Genomic DNA, 15,137 nt, shown 5'->3' with positions numbered 1-15,137 from the left:
AATTTGATAATTTCGCAAATAAGGTCAGCTCGAATACCAAATTCCAAAAAAAATTCCTATACAATTTGAAATTCGAAATGAGATAATTTGCGAAATTATCTAATTTGGGCTTTAGTGAAAACGGGCTATAAAACTAACACTTTTGCATTTTTTCTGTGTTTTGCCTTAAAAAATCAGTCACAGACCATTACTCGATTTGAATCCCATTGGTACGCTCCATTCGCCGGCTCCGCCCAACTTCTTTGCATCCGCATGAAAATCCGCATTGATTATTGCGGGTGCAGATGTCCCAATTCATGCGGATGTACCGTATTTGCCGATGCGAATATTCGCTACACCCTAGTACTACAGACAACTGACCTAAATTTTAAATAAATTGCAAAAAAAAAAACTTAAAAATCGCCAATTCGGCGGTTTTTTGCAATTTTCTCAACCTCTCGTATCTGACTTCAGATACGAATTTAGCGCGTCCAAATACACAAGGATAGGTAGTTCCGTCCAAAAGTACTGGCTACTTTATTTTTTGTAGACGGCTTCACATTTTTCCCTCTTAAATAATTTGATTGTAGTACAGTCAAATAAGGTGAAAAAAAGGGGTGAAACTTGGAATGAATGCTAATGCTCAATATCTTAGTTGGCATTCTATAACTTAATCTCATGTCCGCAAGTCGCAATATTCAAGGTCAAACCGCGAAACTTAGATTGTCGAAATAAGCAATAATAGACAATGGTATTATGTACATATAATATGAGAAATGATTTCAAGGTATTTTTTAATGCTGATTCCAAAAAATCTAAAATCAAGACAATCTTACGTTTCTGAAAAAAGTTATACCTCTTTAAAAGTAATGGTAGAACCAAATTTTTCATGAAGGTTTTCATATCTATTACAATGGTCGGCAAAAAACAAAAAAAAGTCGGGAGCAAGAACTTTTTTAGATTCATTTAATTGACTTTAGTGTGCTGAATTCAAAACTGTTTACAGATTTGTTCTATCACGTCTAGTTTTTGAGCTACACTGATCACTATTTTCGCTATAAACTCCCAAAAATTAATTTTCAACTAAGTTCTTTTTTATGTTAAGTCAAAAATATATATTTTTCCGTAATATATTGTTTTTTTAAAGTCCAAATCAGAAGACGCAAATTGGACTTTGGTTAAAAAAACAAGCAAGATTTTGAGGTTTTATCATTAATTTCTTTTTTCAATATTTTTGAGATAAAAAATAATTTTGAAATAAATTAAAAAATACTTATCGGTGATGTAATTCCCCGCCAATGTACACAAAAACGCGTTTTTGACCTGTTAACATTCAAGTATTTCAAAAAACGTGACGTGCTAGTGAAATTTTGACTTCGGATTCGGACTTGAGAATCAAAACAATGTAGGGCAATTCCATGGTAACTCACGTTACATTCACAAAAATTTCCAACACATAAATAATTTTTTTTTTGTCAATTTTAATGTTAATTGATACGAAATTACTATCCATGAATAGAGCATAACTATTACTTTCATAATTAACTAAAAAAATTTACTTTATTTTTAACATTTGCTTGGGAAAAATAAAAGTTTGATGGTAACTCACGTTACAAAAATCGGACACGAATTTTAAGAGTCCGACAGTATGAAGTTTTTATGTGAAATTAAGAATCTTTATTTGTTTTTAATGAAGATTCCATACATACAAAATTACAAGCTTTTAATATAAGTGACAAAACGAAACATTTTTTCAATATTTCGAGGAAAAATTTTAAAATATTTAGGTAACTCACGTTACATTATTTTGGTAACTCATGTTACCTGCGATTTGTGGTTCCAAAAGTAAAGAAACGATGTATTTTCACTCAATATTTTTGAAGTCGAATATTGTGTAACGAAGCTTGCTTAAATGTTATTTTATTTTACCAATAACAAGGGGGTGTTGTCATCGTCACTATTAGACTCATCATGTTTTTAGTTTCCTTGTTTTTCCGTCATTTTCATCTGAAATTCTTCTGTTGTTGGCAAGCTTATGGTATAAAAATGCTTTAAGATTATTTAAACTCCCTGAATTTAATGTCTATCCATAAGGGAATATCTTGCAACTTGCAAAAAGAGTTGACGTTTGTAAATAGAAATTTGCTAATAAAAAAAGTAAAAAAGACTGCATAATTTGTTCAAAATTCGTGTCCACTTTTTCATGGAATTACCCTGCAATGAAAATAAAATGCACCACTGGGTCGCACAAACTAACTCTTAGGGTCAGTGGCGTACGTTGAGTCGCGCCGGGGCCCCGGGGCAAGACTAAATTTTGGAGCCCCTTAGATACAAAAAAAAAGTATGTGTACACCATACATTTTTTTGTATGGCTTATTTATTTTTAGGTTTATTTTAAGGTTTTAATATGTTAGTAATGCACCTTACTTACTTTGATTGTCTATCATAAAAGTAGTAAATACTTGTACTACGAGCCCCCAAATATAAATACAGTCGACTCCCTCTAAGTCGAACTTTCACGGGACTCGAAAATCGGTTCGACTTAGAGGGAAATTCGACTTAAAGGGAGTTCGTCTAAGAGGGAGTCCACTGTATTTAGAGACCCCTAAAATAATTTTTTTTAGCTTAGAATTGATCGTTCTTGTAGCCTCTTTTCTCAAGTAATATAGACATATTTGATTTTCCATCATCAAACATAATATTTTTTTAAGTGTGGGGCCCCTGAAATTAATTTTTGGGGCCCACAAAATTAAATTTTTAGAGGCCCCTAAAATAAAAATTTTTGAAGCTTAGAATTGATAGTTCTTGATGCCTGTGTTCTGAAGTAATAATTACATATTTGATTTTCATCAGACATAATAAAAATAAAATTTGTCATGCCATCAGAAAATTTGATGAATATTTTTGGTCTCTTTAGTAATAGATTTTGGGGCCCCCAAATTAATATTTGATTGCCTCTCAACTAATGACGTTCCTTAAAAATTATATTTTGGGACCCTTCATACAATATTTTTGGAGCCCCAAGGTCATTTTTTTGGGGGGCTCCTAAAGTAATATTTAGTAATCTATCAACAAATGTAATTTAATTTAAAAAACAATTTTTCTTTAATTTAATTTTCTTTTTTCTTTTAAAAAAGCAGTTTATTTTTTTGGGGCCCCTGGGGTAACCTTTTTTTTAAATCTGTATATATTTTTTGGCTACCAATGCATTATACATTACACTGAATAACATAATTAGTCTCCCTTGTATCCGAAGTGATTCAAATACATTTTAATTTACTTCGTAACTCAATTTATGCTAACAGTTTCCTTCTCTGCATTGTCTCCAGTGGGGGCCCTGGGGTCGGTCTGGGGCCCCGGGGCGCCGCCCCGCTTGCCCCAAGGGAGTGTACGCCCTTCTTAGGGTTCAATTTGTTGAATTGAATGTAATTATTGTAGGTATATAAAAACAGGAAAAAAATTTAAAAGAATACAGTATTTATCGCTTATAAGAAACACGCTTATAAGAAAACCTCGCTTAAAAGAAACTCGAACAAAAGCACCGTGTACTTTACCATATATTTTAATGTTGAATTATGTGTTTATAAGAAACACGTTTATAAGAAAAACACTGATAAAAGAAACATTTTTCAAACCACGAACTTTCTTGCTCACACATAAAGTTGGTTGGATTTAAGAAACATTCAAAAAAAACACGAAACTAAAAAAACATGAACCCTTAAGAAAAATTCAATGTGCAAATGTCATTTGAGCAGTATTGCCAATAGATTTATCTGCATTTTGCAGATTTTTAACCCATTCCCAGACTTTTGAGAACTATAAATCTGCAGCTGAAACTTAACCTTTAAAAGACAAAAAAGGATAACGTTCCAAAAACTCCAGTAAAATGTCAATTAAATTAAAGCCAAGGACGAACTAAAACATCATTTATTTTGCCAAAAACTACCTACAATTTTTCCTATTTAAATAATAGAGTTGCCAAATCACCTGGAGTTTTTTCATAACGTTCAGTACATTTTTGATTTTATATTGGAAAAACCCCAACAATACAATAAAGCCACACTTCCAGGGAAGAAACTAATGATACAAATTTATCAAATCAAGCGAGGAAAATTACTCTCGAAGTAATTTTTTTAGTTGAAATCAGTTCGAAAACTTTTTCAATGGGAGTCTCCCAAATTTTAAGAAATCTGCATTGCAGATTTTTTTCGTCATTTTTGCAGATTTTTCCAAATATTTTCATGGCGACACTGTTTGAGTTTGACATTATTTGAAGATAATTTAAGTTCAGTGTTCAATTTGTTATTTGTTGTGTTTGTGTTCTTTATTTATAATTGGATTGAATATTTGGGCGAGGATAAGTTTGTGGTACTACTGGGTAGGTATATTTGTATAAGAAACTTGTTTCTTATATCCGTATAAGAAACTTGTTTCTTATATCCGTATAAGAAACTTGTTTCTTATATCCGTTCTAAGAATATAAGAAACACTCGGTTATAAGAAACAAATATTGTGCAATTTTGGAGTTTCTTATAAGCGTTATGTACTGTATAAAAATCGTTTCTCAAAGGAATAAAACAACATCTGGGTAATTCCATGAAAAAGTGGACACGAATTTTGAACAAATTAATGACCCTGAAAGTAGCAGACAACAGACAAAAAAAAATCTTTGGCAGCGGATATCTAAGAAATAAGAATAAAAAATGGATTTCTGTAAATGGCGATTTGTTGTAATTTGGATTTTGAATATGTGCCATTTTTTATTTTTTTTATTTCGGTAATGTGTAAAATTTTACAGTAAAAATAAAACTTTGGCAAGCTCTCCTGGGCTAACGAATGGACATTATTTAATGAAATACTTACTTCTCAAAACTCTAAATGTGCTATTTTTTAGTTTTTTGATTTTTTGCTTAAATGATTTGGCAGCTCATAACTTCCTCAAAAATGACTATTTTTGAGTAAATAAAAAATATACATAAAGTATTTTGAATAATCTACATGTGCTATTTTTTAGATTTTCAAATTTTGAATTTTTTAATTTTAAATTAAAAAAAAAACTTAATTTTAAAAATATTATTAAAAAAAAAAACAAAAATATACTAATCCAGTCAAATAAGAGTTTAACCTCGGAATGAATGCTAATAGAAATTTTTTTTGTTCAATACCTTCGGTTTGGCATTCTATAACATACCTCAAAAGTCTAGAATAATCTCATGTCCGCAAGTCACGATTTTGAAGGTCGAAGCGCGAATCGAGATTTTCAAAATTAGCAATAATAGACAATGGTAATGAGATTTTTCTAGACTTTTGAGGTATGTTATAGAATGCCAAACCGAAGGTATTGAACAAAAAAAATTTCTATTAGCATTCATTCCGAGGTTAAACTCTTATTTGACTGGATTAATATATTTTTGTTTTTTTTTTTTTTAATAATATTTTTAAAATTAAGTTTTTTTTTTAATTTAAAATTAAAAAATTAAAAATTTGAAAATCTAGAAAATAGCACATGTAGGTGTTGAAAAAACAAATACATGCAAATTTTTTTCAAACATTTTTAAGTAATATTGGCTTTTATATCCGCGGCCAAACTTTTAAAAATTAGTTTTTTTAAAAATTTAAAATTAAAAAATTCAAAATTTGAAAATCTAAAAAATAGCACAATGTAGGTTTTGAAAAAACAAATACATGCAAGCTTTTTTAAAACATTTTTAAGTAATATTGGCTTTTATATCCGCGGCCAAACTTTTAAAAATTAGTTTTTTTAAAAATTTAAAATTAAAAAATTCAAAATTTGAAAATCTAAAAAAATATCACATGTATGTTTTGAAAAAACAAATACATGCATATTTTTTTTTGTTTTTTAAGATTAATATTGGCTTTGATATCCGCGGCCAAACTTTTAAAAATTATTTTTTTTTGAAATTTAAAATCACCCATTACAAAATTTGAAAATCTAAAAAATAGCACATGTAGATTATTCAAAATACTTTATGTATATATTTTATTTACTCAAAAATAGTAATTTTTGAGGAAGATATGAGCTGCCAAATGATCTAAGCAAAAAATCGAAAAACTAAAAAATAGCACATTTAGAGTTTTGAGAAGTAAGTATACTGTTTCAATTTCATTAAATAATGTCCATTCGTTAGCCCAGGAGAGCTTGCCAAAGTTTTATTTTTACTGTAAAATTTTACACATTACCGAAATAAAAAAAATAAAAAATGGCACATATTCAAAATCCAAATTACAACAAATCGCCATTTACAGAAATCCATTTTTTATTCTTATTTCTTAGATATCCGCTGCCAAAGATTTTTTTTGTCTGTTGTCTGCTACTTTCAGGGTCATTATGTTTTCTATCTATTTAATTTATTTTTTGAGCAAAAAGTTAATTTTTGAATTTTTGACAAATTTAATTTGAAAAAATAGCCTATTTTTCAACCAAAAAAGTAACCGACAAAATTTTCGATTTTTGAAAAGTTTGAAATGCAGTTATTAAGATTAAAACCTTTTATTTAAGATTGTGTGGAAAAATTATACTTTTGTTTAAGAAAATATTGAGAAAAATTGAAAAAAAAAACAAAAAAAAAAAAAATTTTTACTATCTACAACTTTTGTATTCAACTTTTTTCGATAGGAGGTCTACATTTGCCAGAAATCGTAAAGAACCACGATTTTATTTTTCCCCTTTCATATACCATTTATTCAAAAATTTTCAACCACCCTTATGCTGCTAATAATTTTTTCAACTTTTGGCCTCTGAAAACGGGATTGTCACTGGTCTATAACTGCATTAATGAAAAATAATTTTTTCGCCTCATTATTTTTTTCATAATTCAATAAAATTAACCACATCAAGTTTTACTAAAATCCTGTTGAAAACGTGCTGATTTAAAATCTTAAATTATATCTATGTACACAAATATTCATCTCCGTCCTAAATGTGAAACAGTTCATTGCGGTATTTTTTTTTTTTTTTTTGTATGTATTATCCGCAGTTTGGCACATAAGTAAATACACTCAAGAAATAAAAAAAAGTCACACAATTTAAAGAAAAAACAACAAAAAAGACGAACAGACCAAGAAGTAAAAAAAAAGAAAACACAACAAGCAACTTGACAATACAATTCAAATAAGAAGCAACTTAAAGTCTGAGTATGATTCACGCTAGTTTGATCGAACTGGGACGTAGTGGTACTCCCATGGAATAGAAGAATGGTCATTTTTTGTTCCTCTGTGTGCGATATCTATGTAACTATACTATCTGTGGTTAAATTATTTTTTTATAGAGGGTGTCCCGGAATGAGATAAAAGTATTTTAGGCCATTATTCTTGGGTATATTCCAAGAATAAAATTGTTCTACTGTAACTCTCTATCTGCAAAATTGATACCCTTAACCTTCCTATACCCGCGCATTGGTCTGTGAGACCGGCAAATTACTTTACCGCAAATATTTTAGTAACGGTGCAATTTAGCGCAGTGTGCTTTATAGTAGCTTCGTGATTTGTTTCATCCCTTATTTTATTGTGGTTTAAGTTTTTGTGCGGTGAGCACGTGTAGTGGTTTCAAACAGTATACCGGCGCGGGTATAGACGTAACAAATTTAAGCAGGTCATTTTTTTTCAATGCATATATTTATGCGTTTGTATGTCTCATAATTATTGTTTTATATAGCTGTATATTATATTAAATATTGGATATGGATTCCGAAAGGATAAGGTTGATGTTTGAGGAAGAAAATTCGGATTCCAATTACGAAGATGAAAATGACAGCGATGTGGAGGATCTGGTTGAACAACAGGAGGCAGACATTGACACTGAGCAAGATGATGATTCTGAAAGCGATGCAGAAGTTGCAGAAAACTCTGCAGACTACTACATTGGCAAAGATAATCATACAAAATGGAAGAAAAATCGTCCATCAATGAAGGTAAGACGACATAATAGAAACATTGTGACTCAGCTACCTGGTGTAAAGGGCGAAGCAAAGAACCTGAAAGAATCAGGTGATATATGGAAGTTGTTTTTTACTGAAAATGTAATGAGCCAGATCACGGCCTACACGAACCAACAAATAAAACTGGTAACACCTAAATGTGAAAGAGAAAGGGATTGCTCGGAAACTGATGAGGTGGAAATTCAGGCACTATTTGGTCTCTTACTCTTTGCTGGTGTTCGGAGAAATAGTCGTCTGAATGCTAAAGATTTATTCAAAACTGATGGGTCGTCCCCAGATATCTTTCGTTTGACTATGAGTTGGAATCGGTTCTATTTACTATTGCGGTGTCTCAGGTTTGATGAGAAAAGTACACGACCTGTACGCTCTTCTGTAGACAAATTGGCTCCTATTAGAGATTTGTTTGAAGAAATCATAGCGTCATTCAAAAAATACTTCAGTCCGTCTCAGTTTGTAACAATTGACGAAAAGCTAGAAGCGTTCAGAGGTCGTTGCAATTTTAGACAGTACATTCCATCAAAACCAAATAGATATGGCATCAAAATATATGCATTGACAGATGCCAAAATGTTTTATACGTCCGACATGGAAGTTTATTTGGGAAAACAACCTGAAGGTCCCTATTTTGTGGATAACTCGGCGATGGCGTTGGTTTTGCGTCTAAGTAACGTTATTCATAATAGTGGCCGCAACATAACAATTGACAACTTTTTCACAAGTCTCCCCCTTATTGATAAGCTAAAAAGGGACTACAGACTGACAGTGCTAGGCACGATTCGAAAAAATAAGAGAGAACTGCCTAAAAATTTCACCGACGTAAAACGCCGAGAAGTATCATCCAGCTTATTCGGACATAGAGGCATTTGTACCCTTGTTTCCTATGTGCCAAAAAAGAACAAGAATGTTCTACTTGTATCAAGTATGCATGATAATCAAGAAATCAATGAAGAGACCGGAAAACCTGAGATGATAATGGATTATAATGCGACAAAAGGAGGCGTAGATACGGTTGACAAAATGTGTGCAACTTACAATGTTGCAAGGGGTACCAACAGATGGCCGATGGTGATTTTTTATAGCCTGATGAACGTAGCGGGTATAAATTCATACGTCATATATGGTTTCAATAATCAGAATAAAAAAATCAACCGCAGAACATTTTTGGAAGCTTTATCATATGATCTCATAAATGTACATTTGAGGAAACGGGCTTATAACACGTGTCTGCCGCGATCGCTAAGACAAAGGATTACTGATATATGTAAGTTAGATGGGCCAGAATCTTCGGTAACGGCTAATAATACTAAAATTGGTCGCTGCAGTTATTGTTCGTCCAAAAAAAATCGAAAGACACGATACAATTGTGTTTCTTGCAAGACTTATTTTTGTTTGGAACATGCAATAATGGTTTGTCTCGACTGCCAAGAAAAAACCTCTGGTGCTGAATGTTAATTTTTTGTTGTTCCTTTACATTTTAGCTTTAAGTTTATGAAGTTTTGTTTTTTGTTTTTTTTTAGAAAAATTTTTTTTTCAAGATTATGTATACCCTATATCAAATAGTGAATTTTTTAAGAGGCTAAATAAAAATACTGCCATTTATTTATTAAATGCAATAATTAAAAGAAACTTGTCTTATTTCGTTAAGAATATATCACTACTGATGTTGAACAAATTTTACAAAAATATTCGAAGAAGAAGAGAAACTACAGGCTCATGAGTTTCGGTCCCAGAGACCGTGCGCGGGTATACGTGTTATTTTTTTTGACGCGGGTATAGGAAGGTTAAGCTATGATTTAAGAAAACTCTTACTTTGGTATGGCTTTACTCATGTTAATGTTAATATCTCCGTTGATACTTATGATAGAATCTTCATTAATGTCTTTAGATTTAGAGAAATGCTCTATTTTGTAACTGCATTTAAAAATTTTTAATATCTTTTTTTATTGCTCACATATTAATTTTTAAAAGGCATTCTTTTTCCTTACCCATGATAATTCTTGCCTTTGGGCCCGATTTTCTGCGATAAATGCGTAATAAACATATACTGCCCATAATCTCGTAAAGGCCCTAACTACTGTAATATCGCAAATTTCATATAAAAATGAAAAAAATCAAAAGTTAATTTTGAATTTTCTGACGTATTTGGAGACCAAGGCTAAAAAAATAATTGAGAATAAATTAGAGACAATGCCTTTACTCAAAATATGTGAAAAAATCAAAATCGAAAATTTTGTAGTTAGGGCCTTTAAGAAATTATGGGCAGTATAGTGGAGTAACTAAAGCAAATTATTAGGGAACCCTGCCGAACAGTTTTGATTTTGATGATATTTTTTTTTCAAACGCCGCACATAGAGGTATATCAACAATCTAAGCGGCCAAAATTATTTTTTATTTTTTTTTATTTTATAACACGCAAATTACTAAAATAAAATCATTTGTTTTTGTTACAAAAAAAAATTTTTTAGGAAAAAAAAATTTTAACGAAATAAATTTTTTTTTGAAAAAAACTTTTTTTTCGTGACTTTTTTTTTTTTTTGAAAAAAAAAATTTTAAGGTAAAACAAATTTCATAAAATGAATTGTATTTGAAATGTCTAATACCTGTACTTTCCATATCCATCGCTATTTTCACCAGAAATAGTTTAAACACCGGAGTTTTAATAAATAGCTAACACTGTCCCAAGACCGCGGAAATCAGTCCTGTCTCAAAAACTTTCAATGATTAAGTTCCGACTAATTTTTGTTTTTTGGTTCCTCGCAATCCGAGAAAAGTGGGGCTTCAGCCTGTTGTTTGTTGGAGTGTCCCCTACTTGTAGACTGCAATAATAAAGGATTTGTGTTAACTTTGATATTTTGGCTTTTGGCCGCGCACGGTGGGCAGGAAGCATCGATAGGTATCACAAAAATGTCGACAAAAACTGCAAGTTGGGTTGTATTCGTTGATGATTATACGTCCAAAATCCGTTGGAATTGAAATCCTAGCTGCTCCTTTTCAAAAGTTATTCATATTTTTGTGTTTCTAATCGGGACAATGTGGAATAAAAATCTTGGGGAGATTACGATAACTTAGGCGACAAGAATTGATAACTTTTTTTTTGTAGAGGAGTTTAATACAATAATTTTTTACTATGGGAGGGGGGGTCCATCTCCCCCCGTTTAGGCGGGAGGGGCAATTTTCTAAAATATCAAGTTAAATACAAAAAAAAATTATCTAAAAACAACGGCAACACTTACAGTAATGAATGATACCTTTTTCAAAAGCCAGGATTGTACACTTGATTCTAATTTTTAAATAAAATTATTGCAATTAATTTTTCTCGAAATAATCAACTTCAAAGTCAAAATTAGGGAAAAAAGTTGAAAAAAAAACACATTAAATACAATTTTTACCAAGATATTGTAAGTTTAAATATGAAATAAATCAATGAAGTAAACTGCCTCAATCAATTTCTTATCAAATACTTAAAACCATATGCTTCTATGCCTTATAATATCCGAGAAAATTGAAAATAAAAAAATTACCTTTTTATCTGATTTTCATTTTCTTAACTATTTTCGCCAATATGAACAGCTTTTTAACTTAAAAGTATCATGTCTGGCTCACTTCGCGGGTTCTCAGGATTCAAATTTCAAATGCTGCCCCCCTGCAACCCCCCAGCTTGGGCACACTATAGGAATTTGGGGTGGGGTCAAGGTTGGGTATGTACAAATTTTCTTTTGAATTCAAAAAAACTTTTAAATTCTGAAGAAACTTTGTCTTCACCCAAACTCGCACCCACCCCAAATCCTATAAAAGTGAGCTCAACCAGGGGGGTTGCAAGGGGGCATACTGCTTGCAAGCATTATGTTTATGTAAACACGAAAACAGCTAAAAAATAGAAATCCGATAAAAAGGAAGTTTTTTAATTTTCAATTTTCTCAAAACTAGAAAGCATAGAAGCATATAATTTTCAGAATTTGATTATAAATTAATTGAGGCAGTTTATTTTATTGATTTATTTCGCATTTAAATTCACATTCTTGGTAAAAATAGTACTTAAAGTGTTTTTTTTTCAACTTTTTTCACAAATTTTGACTTTGAAGTTGATTATTTCGAGAACAATTAATTGCAATAATTTTATTTAAAAATTAGAATCAAGTGTACAATCCTGGCTTTTGAAAAGGTATCATTCATAACTGTAAGTGTTGCCGTTGTTTTTAAATAATTTTTTTTTGTATTTAACTTGATATTTTAGAAAATTGCCCCTCCCGCCTAAACGGGGGGAGATGGACCCCCCCCCTCCCATAGTAAAAAATTATTGTATTAAACTCCTCTACAAAATAGAGTTATCAATTCTTGTCGCCTAAGTTATCGTACTCTCCCCAAGATTTGTATTCCAAATTGTCCCGATTAGAAACACAAAAATATGAATAACTTTTGAAAAGGAGCAGCTTGGATTTCAATTCCAACGGATTTTGGACGTATAATCATCAACGAAAACAACCCAACTTGCAGTTTTTGTCGACATTTTTTTGATACCTATCGATGCTTCCTGCCCACCGTGCGCGTAGATCATGCAAATACCTCTATGTGCGTCGCGTCGTCGGTAATTAGGAATACTTTAAAGTCTATAGGTTAAAAAATTGCCGATGTCAAATTTTTAAAATTAAATTATTTTTTTTAAACCATTTTTTTTTCTTGCTTAAATTTCATAAAATAAATGAAACCAAAAGATTCTCTAGGTAATTTAAGGAAAAAAATATATGGGAGTAAAAGACAATCTTCCATCGTTTAAGCGATAAATGCAATTTTCTAGGAAACTGACTTCAAACACAAAAAAAAAAAAAAAAATATTTTGAACACAACGGCAACATCCACAATATTAACATACACGTTTATAAAAAGTGAGAATATTATTTCTATCTGTAAAATTTAAATCCACTAAATTTAATCAAGAGTTTTTGAAAGAATGGTCCTCAACTCAGATTTTTGAAAAAAAAAAATGTTATTAAAAAACTATAAATGACTTTTTTTCAAACTTTTTCGAAGAAAATAAAAAATTTTTGGGCATTATTATTTATCAGCTGATTATATTTTTTATTTTGTTTTGCTGAATAATAATATTAATATTTTGTGGTTGTATTACTTCCTTTTATTTTCAATAAAACCGCCATTTTTATTTTTAATTTGCCGAGGAAACCTCATCTTTAGGGCTAAAAATATTTATATATAATAATCGTTTTTAATATATTATTAACATATACAATAAAATAATAAATTACCTATTATAATATATTTTGTTATAACATAAAAATTGTTTTTTTTTTCGGCTACAACACTTATGTATTATGAATATGATTAATTTTAATTTAATTTTATATTATTGATTTTTAATTTTTAATTAAGAATCAAAAACAAGAAAAAATTACTGGGTACAAACAAAGTGATTATTCAACAAATTAATATTTATCTAGTTTTAAGAATTAACTATTACATTATGATAAGTATTACTGTAATAATTTAATTTTTAATTAAGAATCAAAAACAAGCAAAAATTACTGAGTACAAAGTGATTATTTAACAAATTAATATTTATCTAGTTTTAAGAATTAACTATTAAATTATGATAAGTATTACTGTAATATTCTAAGGGCCATTTTTTTCACTCGGAGTTGAACATAACTTGAGATTTTTTAATATAAAAATTTATTAAAAACTCTCAAGTTATGTTCAACTCCGAGTGAAAAAAATGGCCCTAAGTATGTCTAGAATGCTCGCCGCCCATAGATTTTAGCTGTAAGGGCCTTAAGTCAATAAATCCGCAATTTCTTAGTGAACATTGAATAACAAATAAAAATGTACATCCAAAAGATAAATCGATAATAAGAAAAGGCAAATACGAAGGAAAAGAATTCAAATGTTATCTAGGAAAAAATGATTCTCCTGAAAACTAGAAAAAGAGTTTTTTTAGAAAAAAGTAGTTTTGTTTTTTTGTTAATATCTCGAAAATGACAAGATCTTTTTGAATCTGGATTTCCTTTTTTTGTTTAAAAATAAATAAGAGCATCCAATTTTAAAAACTAAATTAGTACTTAATTACATAAAATTTTGAAAAAAATTAGTTTGAAATTTTTTTTTCCAATTTTTTTTTTCAAAATTTTGATTAAAAAAAAAAAATCAAAAACTGTGGCATAAAATGGCTTTGTTTAAAATTTTTGTAAAAGACTAGGGTTTTGGCTTTACAAAAAGGTATAGCACGTCATTGTATGTATAACCGTTGCGTTGATTTTTAATAATTTTTTTCCAAAATAAGTCAATTTTTTTTTAATTGCCCCTCCCCACTAAAGAGGGGGAATAGACCCCCCTCCCATACGATTTTTTTCTTTTCTTGACCTAACCTACACGCTCTAGCTTTTTGGCACATTACTCCTGAATCACCCTGTATATGTACATATAATATATTTATAAAAGTGCGAGACATTGAACATTTCATCGTCGCGCTTTGGTTTCGTGAGTGCATGATGTAGGTGAAAATCCAAAGGAAAAACGAGAAAAAAGGTCCAGGAAAATTGCCGACAACATCCCAGAAGAAGAAGAAACCAGAAGAAAATTTACAAAAAATTGTGGGAGATAAGTATTACATCTTCCACCAAGGTACGTTTGTCCAATTTTATTCTAATGTGCGTTGCTGCTTGACAAAAATCTAAAAATCAAATCTAAATTCTAATTTAAACTAATTAAAACAAAAACTCAACTTCGATATAAAAAGGACATTAAAATTGCTGAATTTAAAACTAAATATATGTACATATATTTAAACTATATAGGGTAGGATGGTATAAGAATGCGCAAAGCGATTTTCTACGGTTTGAAAGGGAATATAAGACTGAATGCACTTATTTTGGAAAGATCTAAGTGAGTTTGATCTTCAATCAAATTTTCATGCAAATGTGTTTGTAAACAGAGGTGCCAGTTAAGTTTAAGATTTTTAGCTCTTTTTTTTCTAATTTTTCTTGCCAAACAAATTAAATTTTCCGCTTAACAACAAAAAAATAACTATAAACAAAGTATCCCAAACAACAATTTTTGGTTTAAAGTCGGTTTATAAACCGGCTTTAAACCAGAAGTAATTACTTCCAAAAGTTTGAAATTGGCAGTTAATACGGTGAACAAACGTTCCAGAAACCGCTTTATAACCCGATTTGGTCAGTAACTATGGAA

The 15,137-nt window shown here is 30.2% G+C and overlaps 2 protein-coding genes across 12 annotated transcripts in view; both read left to right on the top strand.

Moving 5' to 3' along the window:
* Positions 1-15,137, top strand: part of LOC129906876 (uncharacterized) — a 564,039-nt gene that overhangs the window by 92,223 nt on the left and 456,679 nt on the right. The gene's annotated exons all lie outside the window — the stretch shown is intronic.
* Positions 5,820-12,808, top strand: LOC129906878 (piggyBac transposable element-derived protein 4-like). Its single transcript, XM_055982843.1, has one exon. It carries the CDS (start codon positions 7,680-7,682, stop codon positions 9,387-9,389), a length of 1,710 nt encoding a protein of 569 aa, XP_055838818.1. The 5' UTR covers positions 5,820-7,679; the 3' UTR covers positions 9,390-12,808.

The sequence above is a fragment of the Episyrphus balteatus genome, chromosome 1, assembly GCF_945859705.1.
Source record: "Episyrphus balteatus chromosome 1, idEpiBalt1.1, whole genome shotgun sequence".
In the NCBI taxonomy this organism is placed as follows: domain Eukaryota; kingdom Metazoa; phylum Arthropoda; class Insecta; order Diptera; family Syrphidae; genus Episyrphus; species Episyrphus balteatus.
Note: the sequence above shows the minus strand (reverse complement) of the source record. Positions and strands in the feature narration are given on the sequence as shown.

Coding starts and splice junctions, on each gene's coding strand:
- LOC129906878 (XM_055982843.1), top strand. CDS start 7,680: ATGGATTCCGAAAGGATAAGGTTGATGTTTGAGGAAGAAAATTCGGAT.